Consider the following 21,918-nt stretch of genomic DNA (forward strand, 5'->3'; position numbering starts at 1 on the left):
CAGAAGAGAGAAAACAAGAGACAGGTAGAAGTGAGAGATGAAAGTGGAAGGGATGGAAAGGAAAGAGAGAGATGGAGGGTTCTGCCTCTGTCTCTAATGGGATTTTTCAGGTGGATGTGGCTGTTCCAGCTCTCCGCTCTCACCACTAATCCGTTTCTCTATGCTCCTCACGCTGTCAGGCGCCTCTGTGCACCATGACCAGTTGATCAGCAATGACATTTACAGACCAGAGTAGCAGAGAGCCATTGAAATAGTTTGTTTTTTCACAGATTAGAAAACTCATATTGCAAATATGAAAGACTTTTCTACAGTGAGGTACTTGCTGTGATAGCCAGTAGTTTTTATGGCAGCTAATATGTGAAGTTAAGGGAACGTGCTTGTGTTGTATGAAGGACTGTTGTGGTTATTTTAGGATTTCATTGAGCCTGAAGTTTCTCTGAAGAGCTCTGGAGAGCAGATGGAGCTTGTGGACCAAGACATGGCAGATCTTCCGCAGAACGGACTAGTGCGGGGGACGGACGCCATCCTTGTGAAGAGTGGAGTGTGAGTGCAAGACATTGAAGAAATGAGAACTTGTGCTAGGGGTGTAACGATACACAACAGTCACAGTTTGATTCACACCATTGTCTTCCACCCAGTACTGGGTAGTTTCCCCTGGAGGGAAATGTTAGCATGTTTGATGTGTTTCTGCACACATACCCTAAAACTGTACAACAGCCCCACACAACGCCCTCGTCTGATCCTCCTTAAGTTTATGAATTAAAAAATGTGCTCAGTGTGGCACAGCAGACTAAGGCGCTGACGCTATAATCCGATGATCCTGGATCATACTGTTCGCAGTCAACATCTGGAGCCTGAGAGAGCATATTTGAGCTCTCTCTGGGTGGGTCTATGGCACTCTCTCCCCACATCACTATTAGCGCAATGTTGGGCAGCACAGCTGTCTGTTAGCTGTTGTATCAGAGCTGGGAAGCTGGCGCTTTTCTCTGATCGTGTGGGCTGCCCAGTGATTCTGCATTAGTGGCAGTTTGAGAAGATGCAGTGGCTTACTGCACATATATTTGAGGAGACATGTGCTAGTCTTCACTCTCCTAATTTTAAGAGAATTGGAAGTGATATATGGTTCGTAATTGGTACGTTGGGCAGTTGGCATTTCTAATCATTTAGGGAGGAAAATTGGGGTCAGCTTTTTTTTTAAAAAAAGGAAAAAGTACAGAATGTCTGTGAATTGCCTTATTTTCAGTAGGTTGCAGAACAGAACAGTGAGTGATAAAGAGAAAAGAAAGAATAGGCAACTGAATAACGTATGTTTATTCAATGTATATTAGCCTGTACCTTATTCTATATTCTTCCCATGACTGCATACATAGAACAAAAAAAAAAAAAAAAAAAAAAAAAAAAAAATATATATATATATATATATATATATATATATATATATATATATATATATATATATATATATGAAAATGCTCTTTACATTATATGTTAAAATAGTCCAGATTTACTTAAAATAATTATATTTCTATAATAGTTATATTTACATATATTACAGTCAGGAATGTATAGTTGACTATATTTACTGAAAACCTTTAGGGGCTTCAGTGCAAGCTGATGATATCCTCCTGGTTTTTTTTTGAGCAAGATAGAGCAAGTCAAGTAGCTCCAGAGGGACCGTCTCTGCCCTTGGCTAATGCCCTAATATAATAAGTAGCAGTCAGTCAACAGATAGTCTGAGGTAATGAAGCCTGAACTCAGCATGAGTTCCAGACCACTTGGACATTTGCAACAAAAATGCTGAGGTTTCTAAAACTGAAGTTTGTGTAAGTGTAGAACTCTTCTCTGTGGCTCTGTTCCTTGACTGTTTGAAGCAAGCTGTTTTCATGTTTCAGGTGGGTAGCATACCGTGGGAGGTATTACACAGGAGAGCAGTGTGTGTTGGAGAAAGGCCAGCACCCTGGGACACTGGACTGGGGAAGCAGCCAGAGCTCACCTCTTTCCATCCGGCCTATACGCAGGGTGAGTATGGACACAAACAAACACGGTGGCAGTTTAGATTCGAGAACAGACTGCTGGACCATTAGAGATGCACCAAGAGAAAAGGAAAGGACAGTGCTATTTACATACTTTCTGAGCATGTACTGGAAAAGGTTATGATGGTAATATAATGTCAGGCCTTCTGTGTATATATGATTTTTAAATGTGAACATTAATTTTAAACTGATGCGTTCTGTCTTTTATTGATACATTTTTAAGGAGCCGAGCCGAGAAGAGGAGTCAAAGTTTCTGGTATGCGCATTTTCCATCACCATAAGTGTGGGAAAACTTTAGGAATAATATTCACTACATCTACTATTGCACTGTTCAGATAAATAAGCTGTTAATAATATAAGTTATACAGATACATTTACGCATTGCTATTTAAAAAAAGACACTTACGCTGTGAGGGTGACGGTTTTTGGTGGTATGCAGTGTGACTGGGCTGCTAGTTCCAGTTGTTAAAGTGCAACGGGTGTATTTATGTGGATAATGGTGTGTATACTTTGTACATAGAGTTCTATAGGAAACTAGAGGGCAAGTGACAGATGTAGCGCGAGAGTGATACAGTGAGCATACTGATTGGTCTCTCTTCGTGCTGAGTAGACCCATAAGCTTTTTCTGTGGGTGGGATTTACAGTGGACCTCTCTCTTTAAAGTGTCCATCACTTCAGTTTAATGTCCTCAGGTTCTGTGTATAAACACACTTCACCCAAGAATACACTAAAGTGACCCCTGCGTAATAGGGGTCAAAATAATGATGGTGTTGCTGCACTGTTTATAGCGGTAGCGTTTGTGTTGTCTATGTTATAATACGATGAAAAATAACTCATGAGGTGAATAATATAATGTAATAAAAGTATATATTTTAATGGCACATTTTCTTTAAATACCCCAATGTGGTTTACAAATTAGACAAAATCTGTTAAGGTTTTACATTAAACCATACAATAAGGATATAACCTATGTTTTTAACCTAGGAATCACAGCAGTGCTCAAATACAGACAGACAGTTGTGTAAGTTACAGTTTGTTCAACCTAGTGCCATATAGTCCCTCCTAAGGTAGCTAACACAGCCTGCAGTGTGTTAATTAAGCAGTAAAGCGTAAATGTTTCATTTGTTTTTACAAACACACTGTCCTCAATACAGTATTCTCGCTCAATCATGATTTTCTTGGATAGAAAACTGTTTATTTTCAGTCATTTCAAATCCAAAGCTGAGAACAGTTAAAGATAAAAAATAAAGAGAGACAATCCAAAAACAAAACAAGCCTATGAGTTGCTTTCTCTACACATGAGGAGTAGGAGAAGAGGCAGTGGGGACAAACAAGACTACAGTTACCAAAGCAATACTCCTGAACCACTTCATTTCCCACACTAGTATGCAAATCTAATAGTCTAATAGCTTAAGGTTGCTATTACCATAAATATATAAATACATATGCATGGGGTGATGGAACTTGCAGGATGGGATGTCTGATGTTATAAGGGGTATAAAATCTCATTGTCATTCTAATTCAACATTCTGTACAGCATTGAGGGTCTAATCTGCTCTTTCCGTATCTCTCTCTGTCTGTGCGTGCAGCTGCGTGCCTACAGCAAACCATGCTTTACAGGAGAGAGCAGAGAGTTTGAAACTGAAGTAGCAGACTGTGGTGGGCTGAGCCCCACGTCATTCAGAGTGATTCTGGGAAGGTGAGGCACTCCAAGCTTTACCAACATGAACCTTAAATTCAGCTGCTGAAAATTGCACAGCATAAAAAGTCAGCATTTACAGTGCTCTCTCTCTCTCTCTCTCTCGTTCGTTTCAGCTGGTTGCTGTATGATGAGGAAGGTTACTGTGGGAACCAGTTTGTCCTTGGGGAAGGTTTTTACCCTGATCTCACTTCTTGTGGCTGCATGGCAACAGCCATCAAATCCTTCAAACCCATTCCATGCGTGAGTCTGAAAAGAGTCGTGGCACTTTTTAATAAAAACTTTCTCTCTTACTTTAGTGGGTGAACATTCCTGAAAACACAAAATTAAAGGTTGTCCTTTGCAGGCGGTAACAAAACCTTGTGCAGTTCAGCATTTCTTACATGTACTTCATTGAAAGAAGGGGAGAAAGTGTTGAAAGTCTGGATTCTAAGCTTTCAGTTGATGCCATGTTTGTGTTAAGCAGTAGAGGAGGACACAGTCCCCTATTATTTATTGGCACCCCATATTTTGATATAAAAAATATATATTTCATATATTACATGATTCCATGTACCCTAAAAGGTTCACTGTGACTTTAAAGGAAAAACAGCTCCACAATGTCATAGACACTTCCTATACTTAACAGTTGGCATCAGGTTCTTTGCAGTGTAGACATCCTTCTTTTTACGTCAAAAAGCTTGATTTTCATTTAATCTCTCTGTGGAACATGGTTCCAGTCAAAGCCCCTTCAGTGTTTAGCAATCTCCAGGTGCTTACGTTTGTGGTTAAATGGCAGGAAAGCATGGGGTCTGATGGTAGCTTTTAGAGACTTTCTGACCTTAAGATTCTCCTTTTTTATAGAACTTTCCAACAGTGATTTATTTGCCTCTCCAACATCTTCCTCACTATACTTGGGGGCAAAATAAATGTGGGTCCTTGCCCAGGCGAGTTTGTCTCAGTTCCATTTGATTGAAACTTTTTCATTGTTACCCTGACTGTAGAAAACACCTTCCCTTATTTGCATTGTGCATATTTTGTCTTACCCATGTTAAAGAATAACTGTGGAAATTTGACCTAGGTCACATCAAATAGTTCCTAGAGACTCTGAGAAATACTTAAGAAATACTTAGAAAATCTTTATCCTTTATAAAGGATTGCATCCTAAGAATGAATTGAATTAAGTTAAAGATTTGATTTTACTTGTTATTTCAGGGTCAGATTATTTACCAAAAGGTGAATTTTCGTATTAGCCTTTTTACTCATCTTTACCAGGGCTGCCAATAATTATACATGGGACTGTAGTTTTACATTTTAGCTATTGTGTTGCTACATTTCAATCTTCTTCTGTGGAAAGAAAACATTATTTAATGGAAAAAATAAATGTTAGGGCTAAACAATATACTGTTTTAACATTGTCAATGTGTGTATGTGAAATAGGCACATCGCAGGATGTGCAGTGTTGTAAGGAAAATCATACACATCATGCTACAACTTGCTTGATACAAAAGGAGAATTCCCACTTTTCTTGTTTTCATGTGTTTAACCAGGCAGATTATATCTGCCCAATATAATTTATTTTACTCCAATCTTGGATACACAGAGTGAATTATTAATGTTATGATGTCATGTTGGATCATTAATTTCTGAAGAAATCTGCTGAAAATTCCTATATTTTTAAATATTACAGTTTATATCACAGAACAACAAAATATCGTAGGGTCAGTGTTTTTTTTGTTTGTTTTTTCCCCCAAAGATCGTGCAGCCCTAGTGAATGTAATTCTTTGTGTAGTTCACTGAGTAATTAATTACTATGTAATTACATAAATGCGTTTGAGTGATATTGCTGAAAGGAATAGTCGTAACTTTAGAAGGGTTAAATATTATGAAAGCGCTGACAGATCGGCGCAACCTTCCTGGTTCATTAACCAAAAGCATTTTTGAGCTTGTTTAATCTTTTGTCCTGAATGACCTTCTCTAGTCCCTGGATTCCTGTAGCATACTGTGAAATAATGTTGGCCTGTCTGTCTCTTGTCTCACACAGAGCTTCTCAGAGCCCTCAATCAGTCTTTTCTCACTCAGTTCGTTTGAGGGGCTGGAAACTGTGGCAGATTCACCAATGGAGACCATGAACAACTTTTTCACCCAGTCTCTTAGAGTCAACAGTGGCCTGTAACAATCTCTCACACTTTCAGTTGTCTTATTTAGATAGTTGAAGTATTAACTGGTAGTTTTGTCTGCTTGACTACTGCTGCTAAGAGACCCCTACCTGTTTGCCCCTTGCAGGTGGGTGGTTTATGAGTTCAGTCAGTTTAAGGGACGCCAAATGCTGCTGCAGACGGGCGAGTATCCATGCTGGGGCGAGTACAGCAGCTGGGACACCATCGGCTCCCTCCAGCCAGTCAGACGGGTAACTAATAATCACTTTGTCTCTGTCTCTCTCTCTCTCTCTCTCTCTCTCTCTGTCTCTCTCTCTGTCTCTCTCTCTGTCTCTCTCTCTGTCTCTCTCTCTCTCTCTCTGGGCCTGTGTAGTGCTTTTACCTCTTCAATGTATGACTCATTTTTTCAAGCATATTTTGTTGTATTCTTCCGTTCCTCATCACCACCTCTAAGTGAACCACTTTTGGGGAACGCCATTGCCATGCCACAGTGCAGCGGTCCCCTTTTGTCCCCTTTTAATGTAAAATGGGAGCTATGAATCTTGGGTACTGCTTGCGTCAACTGTGGCCTTATCAGTCACCGGGCTGACGTGTTTTATTTCGCCCACACAGCTTTAACAAAACTATCCATTTAGCTCTCTTATTTTATTCAAGTCAGAGAAACTTGCCAAGCAAAAGCTAATTAGCGAGCTAATGCTTAATCATTCCGCATAACCAAAAGCTAGCAAGCTAGCTAACATACCTGTCTCTCTGCTGGTCTATCATCCATTTATCCATTTGTCAATCTGTTGCCTATTTGCCTGTTCATTTGTTCACATGTCCATCACTTCACCTATTTTTTCGTTTCGCAATCAGATATTGCTATGCCTCTCTAAAAAGTAAATTTTACCCTGGATTGCTGAGCATAACTACAGGTACTACATTTCCCATAATGTCCAACGTCTTTCCAAAAGCTTGAACAGCTAACGCTTTCAGTCAGAGCCAGTTTTAGTTTTTTTTTTTGGACGGCATAATTGATGCTGGTAAATATTTAAAAGAAAATCAGCCATGCAACAGACAAGGTAATGCAAGCTATTATCTTTATATTTTTTGGTTATGGCCACTTTTTTTAACCGTATAACCAACCAAAAATACATGCCACATGCATATTAAAGTAGCAAAGGCATCAATTACATTAGCATAGGCTAATGTTCATGCTAGTTAGTAAAAAGGGCATTGATAAATGAGTGCTGTGATATAGCCAGCATAGTTCGTATGAACTGAATATGCAAAGACAATCACAATTTCACATGGTTTATGCTGGGGTGGTAATAATATTATTACTTACATTTTATTTAACAACATATTACTGTAATTAAAAACAACAGTAATAGTTAGTATTATATTTAGGCAAGAAGATGGGTATACCTATGTCCCTCTAAATTCAGTATGCCCCAGTACATGAAGTAGTAGTGTAGAAACGCCCCTGGAGTTATATAAGCAATTTTACTATTTTTACACTGTTCCCTGGGACATTAAAACAAGGAGATGATTATTCTAAGTTGTATGTGAAGAAAGGTTGTTACAATTGTCCCAGTTGCCCTATTCCTGTTTGCAGAAAGGAAAAAACATGCTTTAAATGTATTCATGTTTGGCACTTTTTTGCCCTGAAAAAGTTGGCAGTATGGAATTTAACATGAGGAAGCATGTAATATATTGCATAACTCATAACAGCAAAAACTGTTCGTGGCACAAATGAAGAGGATATTGACTTCTAATAAATAATAATATTGGTGGAGTTAAACCCCAATTAATAACCACACTTCTGTTTATAGTCTGTTTAACCAGTCATGTCATCTTAACACATCACTTAATTGTGTAGGTAGTGGCAATTGCCTGACAAAGACAGTTATTCAGAGTGGGCTCTAAATCATACTCATCTTTATTAGACAGCTATTTGGGGACAGTCAGTTGTGTGTATGTGTGTGTGTGTGAGAGAGAGAGCGTGTATGTTTGTGATAAAGTGGTGGTCTGTAAGGCCCTGATAAACCCACACATTCTTAAACAGATATTTATACTCTCACCACATAGCCAGATGGAGCTGACAGAAGTGTGTGTGTATGTGTGTGTTTGGAGGTAGCACTGCGAGAACGAGAACGTGGGTTGTGCATTTCTGTTCTGCCACTGTCAATGTTAATTAGCTCTTTAAAAGGATCTATTATGATTTGATTTTGCTAATCCAAAATGATGCCAGTCCACTGCTTTAGATCTCCATCAAATTAAGCTCTTATGAAACAGCTATGTACTCGAATCTATTTAGCCTTAATTAAACCGAACAGAAAAAGTATGTTCAGGATGTCCTGTACCAAAGAATTTATGTATGTATGTGCGGGGTCCCGAGTGGTCAAGCAGACTAAGCTGCTGTCACTAGGATCCGAGGATCGCTGGTTCGAATCATGCTGCTAGCCAGGGTCCGAGACAGCCGAGGTCCAGAGAGAGAACAATTGGCCTTGCACTCTCCCTAAGTTGCCTCGCTGCGGTGCTGGTTGTCACTGGCGTTTGCGAGATGGTGCGTCGAAGCCAAGTATGTGACGCTTCCCTCCAGGTGCGTTGGTTGTCCGGCTGCAGTTCTGAAAATGTACAGCTTGACTGTGCACGCGTCAGAGGGTGTGTGTTGGTCAGAGGGTGTACGTGTTGGTCCTCACTAGTGAGCGGGGCATTGTGTGCGAGGGGGGGGGGGGGGGGGTACAAATGGGTTGGATAACCAACAAACGCCTTTCCTCTTTTTTTAAGTTCAGTCTGACATTTACTGCTTTTAGAACGACTTGGTGTGCTGTGTTCTCCATCCACTGTCGGGGGGTGGGGCAAATGGGCCAGCCCTGATTAGCCTCCACCTCATCCTTTGCCCTTTATAGGTGGGGCCAGAGGGGTGCATAACTGTTTTGTGGATCAGAAGATGCTTTATGGCCAAGGGTGCATGAGATATTCCTCAGCACTAGGGAAACGTTCTCTGCTGAGGTGCCCTAGGTCAACTTAAGTCCCCAATTGCTCTTTGTGTGCTGTGGTTGTTGCCCATTGCTCAGGGTGTGTGTGTGTGTGTGAGTTCACTGCCACATGATTTGAATTCAGTTGTACTGCTGTGTAATGGCTGTAAAGTGTGTTTCTCATTCTGATTGACCACTTTGTTCCTCTCCTCAGCGGCGCATGTACATGCAGGTGCGGAGTAGAGCTCTGGGGATGGCACTTGCAGCAGAGCGAACTTCAGACCCATTGTCTCCAGCGAAACTCTTGCTGCGTCCTGCTGACCGCGCGCTGGACACACAGCACTGGATATACAGCCAGGCTCTGCTCAAGAGCAAGGTCAGCACTGAAATATTCAAGCAGATGTTAGTTCGTTTGTGCATTGTGCAACTATATATATATATATATATATATATATATATATATATATATATATGCGCAAACCCACACAAATGCAGACCAGTAGTTAGGCAGTTCTTTGCATAGTAGTCCAAATACTGATTATCCTGGTGGAAATGAGGTATTACCATTGCAGAGCACTCCATTGATCTCTTACCTGTTTGGTATTGTCTCAAGTGTCAGAATTGAAGTGCAGTGAAGCTAAAAATAGAGCAGAAAAATAGGATTCTATCTATAGAGCACTATTGAAATTCTAAACTAAAGTACAAGCTGTAATGTTGCACACATCCATCTAAGCAGACTCAGCAAAACCTACTGGTGAACGCCTTTGCTATGAACGGAACCCCTTGTGGAGAAATATAATTGTGCTTTAATGCACAGACAAGCTGTTTAAAAGGGTTTATTCACTAAGGGTTTATTCACTAAGCTAAAGAAATCTATGAAGCACAATCCCTGTTTTTGAACTAAATGATTTTGAACTAAAATATTACTGTAACTGTAATCATACTATAAAACACAGGGTGATGCCAGAGATCTCCCTCACTTTTGGCATATGTTGTGAACATAGCTCAGATCAAATCAAATCAAATTTTATTTGTCACATACATAGTCATACACAGTATAACTTGCAGTGAAATGCTTTTTTGACAGTCTGCTCACATCAAGCTATACAATAAAAATCTACATTTAAACTTAACTAAACCTTAACTTAATGAAGTAAAGTGCAAAAGTGCAAAAGAAAAAATAAAATAAAAATGAAGAAAATAAAAATGGAATAAGTTACATTTAAGTTAAGAATAGAATATAAAAATGAAAATATAGAAATATAAGCAAAAAAAAGTACAGAATACAAATATACAAATATATATACAGAGATGAAATAGTGCGTGTCTGTGTGTGTGTGTATATATACATACATATACATATGTACATATTTATCTGTATGTGAGTGTATGTGTGAGTTAAAAGAAATATTTTCATTGTTGTCCGTAGCTAATAATATTTAACAGTAATTAACACAAGCGGAAATGTTAGCAAACGTTAGTCCAATGCATCTAGCCAACTTAAGGCTATACAGTGGCTATTGCAAATAACCAGTGTTGACGCATTTTAAAAACGACGAGTACAAATGATTTTTCACAATTTACATTTAATACAAATAACCAGGAATACTTTTGCTCCCTTTGTAATGAAACATGTAGTTGGTCTATGTTATACAGGTGTTTACTATATCCATGATGTGCATGCAAAAGTCCCCATATGACCCCCAGTCACCCCATCATCACATGCTGTAATAGTTTTTCATGTAGGATACATCTGTGCATACTCACCTATGAAGAATCCTTTTTCCTTTCTTTCAGGTTCATGTAAAGAACTGAAATGCATTTGAAGAGCAATTGATTAGTGGTTTTGAGTTTTTATGTTTGTGTGTGCACAGGTGGGGAAGGGCTGCCTGTCTGTGATTGGAGGAAAGGCATCTGTGGGAGCTAGAGTGGCCTTGTGGGAAGAGCATGGGCGTATGCATCAGAGGTGGAGGCTGAACGAAAACGGGACCATTTCCCCTCACTTAGACCTCAACTTAGTACTAGACCGGAGAGGTAACTTAAAATAATAAAATAAATAACTTTGTATATTTCCTAAATATTTTCCGACCTAATTCACACTCCATTCAATCACATTAAAGTAATTGATCTTTTCTATTATTATTTAATTATAATTATTGTAATACAAGCAGAGCCACAGCCTGACACTAATGCACATGTCAAATCTTCATGGAACCTTTCTGATGGTGTTTCAGGTGGGAGTGGAATTGACAGAGACCATCTGATCCTGAGTGAGTTCTGCGCCGATAACGCCACTCAGTTCTGGGACCTAGAGGTGCTTTAGTGGCGTGAATTAAGACACTGTTTCTCTGACATAGCGTTGCCACAGTAATGGGCTGGACCATCTGAAGCTAAATAGCACTGCCTCTGACAACCAAAAGAGGAACACACTGAAAAATGTCCAGACCAGTGTTCCTCAATTCTTGTAGTACGGGAGAGCCATAGCATGTCTGTCTGTTTATTTTCCTTGTTCTATCACCTCAGAAAAAACAATTCTGTTGTCTTAGGACCACGCTTAGGCCATCCAGGACCAGACGGCAGTATCTCCACTCTAGACTGCAAACTGTAAACAGCTGCAGGTTATCTTCTTTGGGCTTGGAACAGATGCCTGTAGATATAGCAGCCCTCTCTGAACCAGAGGTAAATCCTGTCCAAACTACAGTTTTAAAGCAAACAACCAAAACCACTACTTTGACAAATACACCACTATTCTATGCCAGAGTAGCCGTGGAGAAAAGGGGTGGTCTGCTCTTGTATTAGGGCTATAGAAAGAGAACGGATTATACGCTTGTATTTTTATTTTATTCATCCAAGCACATTTGCACTACTAAGATCCTCACTTAAAAAGCAGCGGCCATAAAATAGGGGTTCAGCGCCCCCTATATGCTGATTTTGGGAATTGCAGGACTCCTCTGTTTATGACATGATGCCATGTAGAAATTTTCCCTTTACTCCAAAACAAAGAAACAACATACGCCAACAACAGCTATTTATTCCTGTCGGCTTTGGGCCATATAAAGAGGATCTGGTCAAATCACTGGATTTATCACTGAACACTGAGTGTATGATATGCAGGAAAAGATGTATTAAATATCGAATGCACTGTCTGATAAGACAGAACGTGTACAGTTCAAGTCAATAAGCTCACAGTTTTTAAAAGATGTCATTAATATTAAAGATATGTAATAAATTCTGGTGTGGCTTTTTAGAAACGTTTCATTCTTCTCCCAACACATCGGTGATGAGAAGAAAGGACAGCCTTGGCTCTGACAGGACTGGAGGCAATGACGCATGCAACTGCTATGTATACAGGCTTTTAGCTGTAGTTGTATTATGCTTGTTTATTTATATATTTTAAAACAAAACCATGAGAGACGGAGTATCATTCAAGTTTTTTTTTATTAAGCACTCAGTCAAAATGAGTCAGAACTGCCACTTCCAAATCATTTTGTAGGAGTTTAACACTTAAGGTCACATCAAAAGTGGCTGTGAATCTCACACACACACACACACATTTATTCCGACAAAGTGAGTCAGAGATCTGTGCGTGTATGTGTGAGAGAGGAACAAACATGAGGCAATTATCAGAACAGTAGCTGTTCTGACAATGGTACTGAAAGGATCCTGGCTACATGTCACACTGCCCTGCTGGTAGCGTCACGACACAATGGTACACTCTGTTGCAGAAGACAAACTCCACTGTCTTACACACGTATGTACACATGCCTCATAGCTGAGTTTTCCACAGCTCAGGATCTTGGAACGCTGATGAGCAGTGCAAGTTGGCGATTTCCATGCCCAAATATACCGGATTCAATTCTCTTATTGAAGGAATGGATCAGTGAAATATCATGTTTACCATTTTTCATTTACCCCAGCCAAGACGTGTTTAGTGTCCGAATGTTTTACTTTAGTAAACTGGAACTATGACGCTGACAAACAGAGAAAGTCAAGTCACCCAAAATTGCATCATAGATGTCCACACACTTTACTCAACGCCTCAAACTGCATCCAGGTCTTCAGTAAGGTTGCACGGACCTACCAACTGCTTTAAGGCAAAGTAGGACTTCTACAATACAACAGTCCTTTTAGATACAGGTGTCCTGAGCATTCAGCTACACTGTGTTTAGTATTACATCAGTTTGCATCCAAGCATGCTGCTTATGCTGAAGCAAATCAACAAGTGGGCATGCCCTAATAAAGACCTGGATGTGGTTTAAGTGGGCTGAGAAAAGCGTGGACATTTTTGGTGACTATTGATGTAGGTGTTTGCTAACCACATTAGCCGGAAAGTTGGACACACAATCGACACCCAGCATGTCTTGACTGATCGACTATTAACTAATCATCTTGGGCAAGTGGAGAATTATGTGAACTGTGAACCTTTGCCAAACTATTCCTTCTGCCAGGTTAAGTAGCTGTGTTTGAGCAAGACCAGACGAGAGAAGTGTTCTAATATCCATCTGCTTCAGTCTCTCCTCGTCAGTCCAAAAGCCGCTGCTTATAAACATGATGGTGAAAATGACTGAAGCCCACATGCTGTATTCCTGTCCTGACCACATTGTGAGGCTAAGGCAAAAACAAAGCTGGTCAGCAGACCTGCAACAATCCTTCAGTCCAGAGGCCCAACACCAGGCCCAGTTTGTCTGCATCCTGCTGCAGGGGCAGCTCAGCCACGAGGAGGTGCTCTCCGCTCAGCAGCCGTCTGAGAGCGGGGAGGTGGGATACAGGAAAGCGGAGACCTTGGAACTGTGACAATAGTAAAATATGAAAGAGTGAGAAACTTCCTGGACAGATCAGCAGTACTGCTGAACACTATTCCTTAATTTGCCTGTTAAATCTACAGTGTAAAATCTACATAGTATTTGTATGGCAAGGAACTTGTGTGTTACATTGGTGGTTCTCCACACCCTGGTTCTGTAGTACCATTGCACTGTATAGTTTAGTACTTCCCCTGTTCTAACATGCCCAGTTCACTTTGAGACTTGTCGGTGGTGAGGTGCATTAGGTGTGTTTGGAGCAGGGAATATACTGAATACAAGCATAGCAGTAGTTCTCTAGGACCAGGATTAAGAAGCATAGATTTTTCATTTCTGGAAGAAAACATGCTTAAGATATTAGGTAAGTAAATGCATGTTTGAATATTATTTATTATATATTGTGGTAAAAATATTTTTGGCTAATATGATTTTTTTATGGAATGGAAGTTTGTCCCATTCAAGAAGCATATAATTGTAATTTACCACACATTTTAGCAACTAGCCCCTCCGTCTCTTACAACTGACCCAAGTTGCCATGCCAACATTATCCACCTTTAGTGTGCCGTTTTAGTAGCTCCAGTGAACGCAAAATTGTGGAATGCTGACTTGGCCAGATAACCTAGCTTCCCAATTTACACCAAAAGGGGAGACATTCTGGGGAAACAGCAGCATTTTATTGGACAGGTAGTTAGAGAGCTCACTTGGTGTACTCATACAGTGAACCCACAAAAAAAAAAAGATCTAGAGAGCTATCTGAGAACAGTATGGGTTCCCTGGGACCTTAGTCTTCATCATGACATTGGTCTTCTCAACACTGATATCTCAGAATGTTGCACAAATGCAGATTAATCTAATTATTGAATTACTGAATTATTTATTGTAAGCATTAAGCATCCTGACTAATGTTTTTTTTAGGCAAAGGAATAAATCTGTGCAATCACTCCCTCAATCATCCATGTCTAGCATTGCAAGTCAATCCATCCATGCAATGTCTAGTATTATATAGTTGCTTCATGATATTTTGACCACATAGCAAAATTTTGCAGCCCTAACCAGAAATATATTAGGCTACATTTAAATATATTAGACATACATTAGACTATCACTTCCCCTCTAGACTCTAGACCTTTTTAATTGCCACAGTGATATATGGCTCTATTAATAGTTTATCTATTTACATTTGACATTGTTGATCATGGCTGAAGATGTTACAAAACAATAAGCGAGTGATATGTGATTAATCAGTTCTAAAGAGGTTGCATTCAGAAGGGAATTTGATTTTCTACATTCATTATTAATAAATTGTGGTCTGTTCATTATCAAAATCCCAACTAAAAACAAGCACAATCTTCTTGTACATTTGTACTATTGTATTGTACTATTGTTCCTATCTGAGCACACTGAGTAAACATCCACAGTGCAGGTTAGAAAGCGTAAGTGAACTTAAGTCTTAATGACTTCTACAAGAGCTAACTGGCAAAAGGTGTTGAGATTGGAAGAGTGGGTTTTACATGTTACTGAGACAATGCTGTTGTTCACAAGAAAAGACCGGCTAGTGTGAACCACTGCCCACTGAACAAGAATGGTGTTCTTAGAAAAGCCTAACAGGATGCTTTGGCATGACCTAAAGAAGGCTCTGGGCGCTCAACACATATAGAAATATTACTGAACTGAGACACGTGCAAGAAGGAACAGTCCAAAAATCCATCATCAGCGTTATGCAAACCTTTTGAGAACATTTAGTGGAGGTGATTGCTGCTAAAGGATCACTTACTTTTTCTAGCCTGCACTGTGGACGTTTACTCAACTTTTGTCAGATTGCGCTTGTCTGTAATTGTGACTTTGATAATGATCAGACATAAAAAAATAAAATAAAAAAAAATCCAGCTACCGGTTCAATCACTTTTTCTTGCATCTGCAGCTATAATAATCACTACAGTTTGAATGTTATGTCCCACCTGTGAAGTCTCCTCTTCATCTTCTTGATCATCATCAGCATTATGTTCCCCCATCATGTGTGTCTCTCTCTTGTTCTTTAAAGAGTGAAACACAAATGCCACCAACTCTGTGGCTTCATCCTGGAGAAAAAAAAAAACACAAAACACACATGGACAGTTGGATTTCTTCGCTTTGTAGCAGGGGGTGTCAACCTGTGTTCCCTCCGGGTCACAGCTCTGCAGAGTTTCATCCTTGGCCTCACTGAACTGATTCCAATCATCAGTAAACTAGGTAATAAGTTTAACTGTGTTAGAAAAGGGAAACCGCTGATTCCTGTAGAGCTGTGGCCCAGAGGGAACCCAGTTTGACTGATCCTGCTCCTGGAGATCTACCTCGCTGCAGACTCAGCTGATTCATCCATGGAAACTGCAGGAAAGTAGATCTTCAGGAGAAGGTTTGGTGACCACTATTACATGTATGAATACTGGCAGCATATGAATGGAGTAAATTCTTCCAAGACAGTCTCCTTACTGTGTTTTCCTGACTGGGCTCCACTGTGAGAAGGATATGCTCTTTGAACCTGACACGCACAGAGTCCTCCAGTGCTGGTAACTTTCCAACTAGGGGGAAAAACAAAAGAAAGGTGGTGCTCATAATGCTACATGATACATTTTTCTTGGACATTCACTTTTCGGAATCTAATAAAATGTGTCTGGCCAGGTGTTTTAAATTGCACAAAATGGGCAGGATTGGTTTGATTTCATGTGGCCATTTGCTTCTACAATCTACATTTTTCACAGCTTTAACCCGTCTGAAAATACATTCTGGTTACAGTTGAGAAGTTGTGTAACATTCTGTAACTTCTGCACCATTTAAGGTGGAGCAGATAAATCCTGCATTTTAGGGATGCGCTGTATGTTGTGGAATGACTACTCAGTGGACAGATTTGGGGAATCAGTAGAATCCCACAGGTGGACACAACTGATCCATATGTACCTGCATCTACATGCAGTTTTGGTCATTTGGTCAAACTGCTTCCGATAGGGAGAATGCAGGGGTTTTAGCCTGTTGGAGACACCAGTAGGACTAAACAAGTGTCAAGTGAAACAGTGGATTTCAACACTTGATTTTATGCATGTATTTTTATATTTTTTTAATATAATTTTATAATATATATATATATATAAAGTACAAAAAGTATGCAAGTTAGTTGCATATTTTTAAAGAAATGCCACTTCCTCCCACCCTCTCAGACACACATTGCCACAGCCCTACAACTTAAGCCTACCTAAACCCCCCTCTGCTGATCACAACAACCTAACTACACTCCCACACTAACTACGCCCCCAGTCATGGTCACCCTAGTTTCAAATCTGGATCTGACAACACCCACCAATCTTTTCTTCTGCGTATTTTCTGGAAACCTGTTCTAGAGTGCATCAGTCTGCAAGCGCGCACACTGAGTGAGTCTCTGGCTCACCTGGAGCGATGTCCTCCTCCTGCAGCCTGTAAGGAGGGAGTCGGCTGGAGATGAAGTCTCTCTTCATCTCTGAGGAGCGCAGCTCCTGCTGTTCATGCTCCAGACGTTCCGCTAGACCCCTCAGAAACACACACACCTGCTTATTTACATCTGAACTCACACCTGGAGACTAACACACACACAAATGCACACACAGACAGACACACACAGCATAATGAGGGAAGAGAAGAGGTGAAAGCAATAAGAGAGAATGACTCTGTGTGAAAAGAATAGTCTATATACACAGTGGTTAATTACAGTGGCTGAAATAATTACGGTTGAGCTTACAGTGACGAGGCTTCTGGGTAGACCCTGACGCAGGCTGACGTCACTCTTCATGGTGTCAAACAGCAAACTGGGGAAGACGTCTAAAAGGAAGTCACCCCATGACCTGAAAAATAAGTGTTATTTCAGGGAGTTACTACTGAGTATATATGTGTACACACACACACACACACACACACACACACACACACACACACACACACACACACACACACACACACACACACGTCCTTACGTACGTGTTCTGGTAGGTACTCAGTGTGAGGTGTGTAGAGTGCTCCACTCCTGCAGGTGTGTCTGCCTGGTGGATGGTTCCTCTGGGAAAGTACAGCAGATCCCCTGCCTGCACACATGCAGCCAAATATCACATATATAATATGCACTGCTGAGAACGACCCACCACCAAATAACGCATGATCTGTGGTGGTCCTGACCATTGAAACACTGGGTGAAAGGAGGCTAACAAAAGTATGCGAATGTGCTCAAAGGAACAATGCAACTGGAAATGAAAACATTAGTTAATGCAGAGCTGTTTTCACACCTTCTATAATAGCTAAAGTGCTCACCACAGTTAGGGGTGTTTGCATCACAATTTTTTTTTTGGTTTAGTTGGTTTCACACTGTAAATATTGCAAGCAAATGTTCACATGATCTTTGATTGGTTAAAATGTAGGTGGCTGGATGGAGGGAGATACCTATTATGCTGCACACTTGAGAAACAGAGAAACAATGTCTCACAATCAGACTACACCCAGCTCTTTGTCATCGATGGGTTTAATTACTATTTAGTTTCAGTTTGACCAAAAGCGCTGGCGGTTCACTGAAGGACTGTATTATTTCCACTGAGCTGCTATGCTTGGCTTTCCTGTAATAGGCCTTGGTGTAATTACCTTCAGTAGGATGTCATGAGTTGGCTTGCCAATGCGGTCCTCAGGCTCTAAGCTGTACTCTCTGGCCAGCGGGACGGTGGGCTCATACAGACGCCAGTGCTTCTGGCCTTCCAACTGCAGAATAAACACCTGCCCAGAGGGAAGAAAGAACACAGGGCCTAAGACTGGACACATATTAGGATCCTGATATTAAACAGATATATAAAACTGTGTGGAATCGTCAACTAAGAACCAACAGCTGATTAAGCAGCAGTTCTTACTGGGGATGCACAATGGTATCAGAATCTCATCAGTAGATTATTGTTTACAAAAGATTGGACTGAATTGTTTTTCATTATTGCACTCCAGCTGAGCAGAGGGTTTAGGGCAGGGGTGGGCAAATCCAGTCCTGGAGGGCCGGATTCCTGCACAGTGACAGCCAAATTCTCCCATTTGGCCTTAATTTTTCTTTTTTTCCAATTGTTGGAGTAACTGTCTCAACTGTCCAGGGAAGGATTTCTACTAGATTTTGGAGCACTGCTGTGAGGATTTAATTGTACTCGGTAATAAGAGCTTTAGTGAGGTCAGGATGTTGAATGATCACCACCCCACCTCATCTCCAACTCCACAACTCATCCCAAAAGTATTGGATGGAGCTCCAACCATCATTCCAGAGAACACAGTTCCACTGCTCCACAGCTCGGTGCTGAGGGCTTTATATCCCCCTGGTCCATGTCAGGCATTATGTGCGGTGCCAATAGGTTTTGCACCAGAGTCCTATTCTATTGTTAGTGCTTCTCTACATGGACTAGACAAGTGGCGTGTGTGTATGTGCATATGCACATCGGTGTCAGCAATGGGCGCAACTTAAATTAACTGAATGCACTAATTAGGAGGAGTGTCCACAAACATTTGGACATATAGAGCATGTGATCCATTCCACCTACAGCAGTTTTGGCCCACCTATTAGGACCGTTTCAACCCTGACTGCTTAACAAATAAGGAGCAATACTGGGCAACCAAGCCAAAACAGCTTGAAAAATTTTATATAATAGGAATGTTGACTGTTTTTTGGTACATAATCCCTAACAAGCATCATATACTATCACTTAATTTTCCTCAGGGGATCCGTGAAATAAAAGAAGATGAACCATCTTAAAAACGGATGAACACTAGAACTCTGCTGTTGGTTAATACCTCCACATCATCGTAGTGCGGCGGCAGACCCTGAGACTCTTGAGGTGTGATGTAGACGTTAGAGCCAACCAATGCCCCGAAGAAACACTCCAACTGCTCCTGAATATGCCACAGCTCATCCTGAACACACACACACACAAAGTTCTGATCAACATGAATGATCCTACTTTTGCTTAGTGAACGCCACCCGCTCCTGTTCATCTTGCTCACCTTGAACCTCTGAGGCTGGTGGAACTGTATGGTGGCTCGCCTCTGCTCAAAGTCCTTCCTCAGCTGGCTGTAGTTCACCCTTCCCTCTTTGTTCATCACTTTTTTCTTGCCGTTCACACAGCGGCAGACATTCAGGTCTCGGGCATATTCCAGACCCTGAGAACACAGATCTTTAAGGTCAGACAGCTGGAAAAGGGACTGGTAGTAGGAGGTCAGTGCAGAATCTGATCTCTGCAGCAGCAGAGGCTTCTTCTCCCAGTACTCCTGGAAGAACTGCTTCACGTCCATGGGAGCGATCAGACTCTGGAACAGGCTGGCGGGCGAGTCGAAGCACAGGAGACTGTCTGTCTTTCTCTGTTTAGCAGACACTGCCACTCCATCCTCTGCCTCATTCTCAGGCCTCTTCACTGCTGATCGCCCTTTCTTCGGCATCTCTGTCCTGCAGATAGACACATGTGATCTTGCTTGGTATGGATGTTCAGAAACAGGTTGGTCTACACCAGTCTTTTTTTAATAATTGATAATCGATGCATTGATGCACTTATTAATCAATACATCACTAACTCGTAATAGAGCCATAACACCTCTCGCGAGAACCGCATTTCAGTAAAATCCTGAAATAATACTATATAAAATAATACCTAACGCAGAAATGCGTGTTTATAGTTGTTCATTAGTGGGGCACGCAAAGCTCAAAGTATTTACTTCAGTGGAGTAAAAGTCAATTACACTACACACCTGTAGAGGGAGCCCAAGAGCAAAAAAAAACAGTCTTCACATAAAGGTTTTAAATCTTTTTTTTATTTTTTATTTATTTATTTAAAGTCACTGAACTCAGACGCTGTCCAATCCGGTTCAGGACCTATAACTAATAAACTACTAAGAACTGTTTTATTTTGACTGTTTATTTTAACCGCTGTGTCTTTTCTAGCCGTTTCTGTACAGGTTTAGCAGCCCAGCAATCTCACAGACCAATCGCATGCGTTGAAAATCTCACACGTGACGCTCCCCGGCCAATCAGATCTGTGCATTATAATGCGCGCTGCCACTCGCTGTAGAACTGCAGCCTGAGAGGAAAGCGAGTCAGAGCCCAGACCAAGCTTTTAATCAACAATCATAAATACTGAATTGTTTTGTACTTGGTAACTTTTTAATTTCGTAACTTGATTTAACAGTCAGTTGTTGACTACAAAAAAATATTGATTTAACTACTAGACTACTTCAGTATACAGGATATGGCACTAAATCATAATGCAAGTTAGACACTGTGCTGACCTGGACCTGGAGGGAATTTGTCTCTTACTGGATCTTACGAAATTTTAATCAATTACCCCCACTTTATTTAAATAGTTCACTAAAAAGTAAAACGTATAAACTTGTCAAATCTAATTTAATTATCCCAAATGGACTGGGCAAGACATATTTGGTGACCAGGTTTGCTTCTTTAGATGTTCACTGCCGCTACAAGACTAATGTAAAACAAATATAATAAAGAAATAAAATAATAATAATAATAAAAAAATAAATAAAATAAAAAACCTTAAATCGATTCGCAGCTTTTCAGCAAAACTGAATAGGCAAACGTCTTGGGAATCAGCTAGATACATTTGGGGGAAACTGTAAAGGCTCTAACTAACAGGTTAAAAAACGATGGCAATATTTGGTATAATGGCATTATTTTACAGAAGTGTATGGAAAACGTTTGATGTTTGGCCTGATTTACAATAGAAATGATGACATACTTCTGGTACTTACATAAAATATTAAGAAACTAGATTTAGCAGAGAAAACGATGAGAATCTGGAATAGTTGTAGCAGAAACTACAGAAGACTGTGATGAGAGCACGTATGAGTAAAACTGCAAAAGCTGTGAATCAGAGAAAATTATTAACTATATTTTGCACAATTCTGTAAGAAAACTGGAAGATTATGGATTAGGAGAGGGTTTTATACTGCACAGTTTGGCATAATTTAGAGAGATGGTGACAATTGGGAGATTTTAATTTAGCAGAGAAGTCGTTTGAAATTGGAAATGCTGTAAAAACCGCTTCAGCTGGAGCGTTAGAGTGAATTACTTTCGGCATCGACTAGTCAGGGGAATAAGGAGGTTTTCACATAGATAAATAAAACTGTCACTACGTACAGAGGCTAAAAGAAGAGACGTTTTAGTGAATATGATCAGCAACCGTGATCTGCACTTACTGCTCTCAGACTGCAGGGTCCCCACGTGAAGCATCAGCGTCACACTGCTTAACGTCCGACTGGAAA

General features: G+C 40.5%; 2 protein-coding genes across 4 annotated transcripts in view; one reads left to right on the top strand and one right to left on the bottom strand.

The window, feature by feature from the left end:
- Positions 1–12,062, top strand: part of LOC140536462 (beta/gamma crystallin domain-containing protein 3) — a 44,197-nt gene extending 32,135 nt beyond the window's left edge. For both annotated transcript variants that reach the window (XM_072658291.1, XM_072658292.1), the window contains 10 exons: positions 413–543; positions 1,893–2,019; positions 2,257–2,289; positions 3,623–3,732; positions 3,849–3,975; positions 5,756–5,883; positions 5,998–6,121; positions 9,048–9,209; positions 10,708–10,867; positions 11,068–12,062. In XM_072658291.1, the coding sequence (XP_072514392.1) occupies positions 413–543; positions 1,893–2,019; positions 2,257–2,289; positions 3,623–3,732; positions 3,849–3,975; positions 5,756–5,883; positions 5,998–6,121; positions 9,048–9,209; positions 10,708–10,867; positions 11,068–11,156 (1,191 nt within the window). In that variant the 3' untranslated portion in view covers positions 11,157–12,062. The remainder of the gene's footprint in view (positions 1–412; positions 544–1,892; positions 2,020–2,256; positions 2,290–3,622; positions 3,733–3,848; positions 3,976–5,755; positions 5,884–5,997; positions 6,122–9,047; positions 9,210–10,707; positions 10,868–11,067) is intronic.
- A 190-nt stretch (positions 12,063–12,252) lies between these two features.
- riox2 (ribosomal oxygenase 2) lies at positions 12,253–21,911 on the bottom strand. 2 transcript variants are annotated; one of them, XM_072658721.1, is made up of 10 exons: positions 21,853–21,911; positions 19,651–20,089; positions 19,441–19,560; positions 18,265–18,393; positions 17,614–17,717; positions 17,378–17,480; positions 17,051–17,219; positions 16,102–16,190; positions 15,591–15,710; positions 12,253–13,621 (listed from the first exon to the last, which is right to left on the bottom strand). In XM_072658721.1, exons 2-10 carry the CDS (start codon positions 20,080–20,082, stop codon positions 13,463–13,465), a joined length of 1,425 nt encoding a protein of 474 aa, XP_072514822.1. In that variant the 5' UTR covers positions 20,083–20,089; positions 21,853–21,911; the 3' UTR covers positions 12,253–13,462. The 2 variants fall into 2 exon arrangements, with proteins under 2 accessions (XP_072514822.1, XP_072514823.1); XM_072658722.1 differs by lacking the exon at positions 21,853–21,911 and adding an exon at positions 20,292–20,354.
- Between the last annotated feature and the right edge of the window lie 7 nt (positions 21,912–21,918).

Source organism: Salminus brasiliensis, chromosome 16 (genome assembly GCF_030463535.1).
Source record: "Salminus brasiliensis chromosome 16, fSalBra1.hap2, whole genome shotgun sequence".
Classification (NCBI taxonomy): domain Eukaryota; kingdom Metazoa; phylum Chordata; class Actinopteri; order Characiformes; family Bryconidae; genus Salminus; species Salminus brasiliensis.

Excerpts from the sequence above, each read along its gene's own strand:
- riox2 (XM_072658721.1), bottom strand. The coding sequence starts at position 20,082 with ATGCCGAAGAAAGGGCGATCAGCAGTGAAGAGGCCTGAGAATGAGGCA. Across the intron at positions 17,481-17,613 it reads CTGAGTACCTACCAGAACAC|GTCATGGGGTGACTTCCTTT; the intron begins GTACGTAAGGAC and ends CTTATTTTTCAG. Across the intron at positions 15,711-16,101 it reads AGCCCAGTCAGGAAAACACA|GATGAAGCCACAGAGTTGGT; the intron begins GTAAGGAGACTG and ends TTTTTTCTCCAG.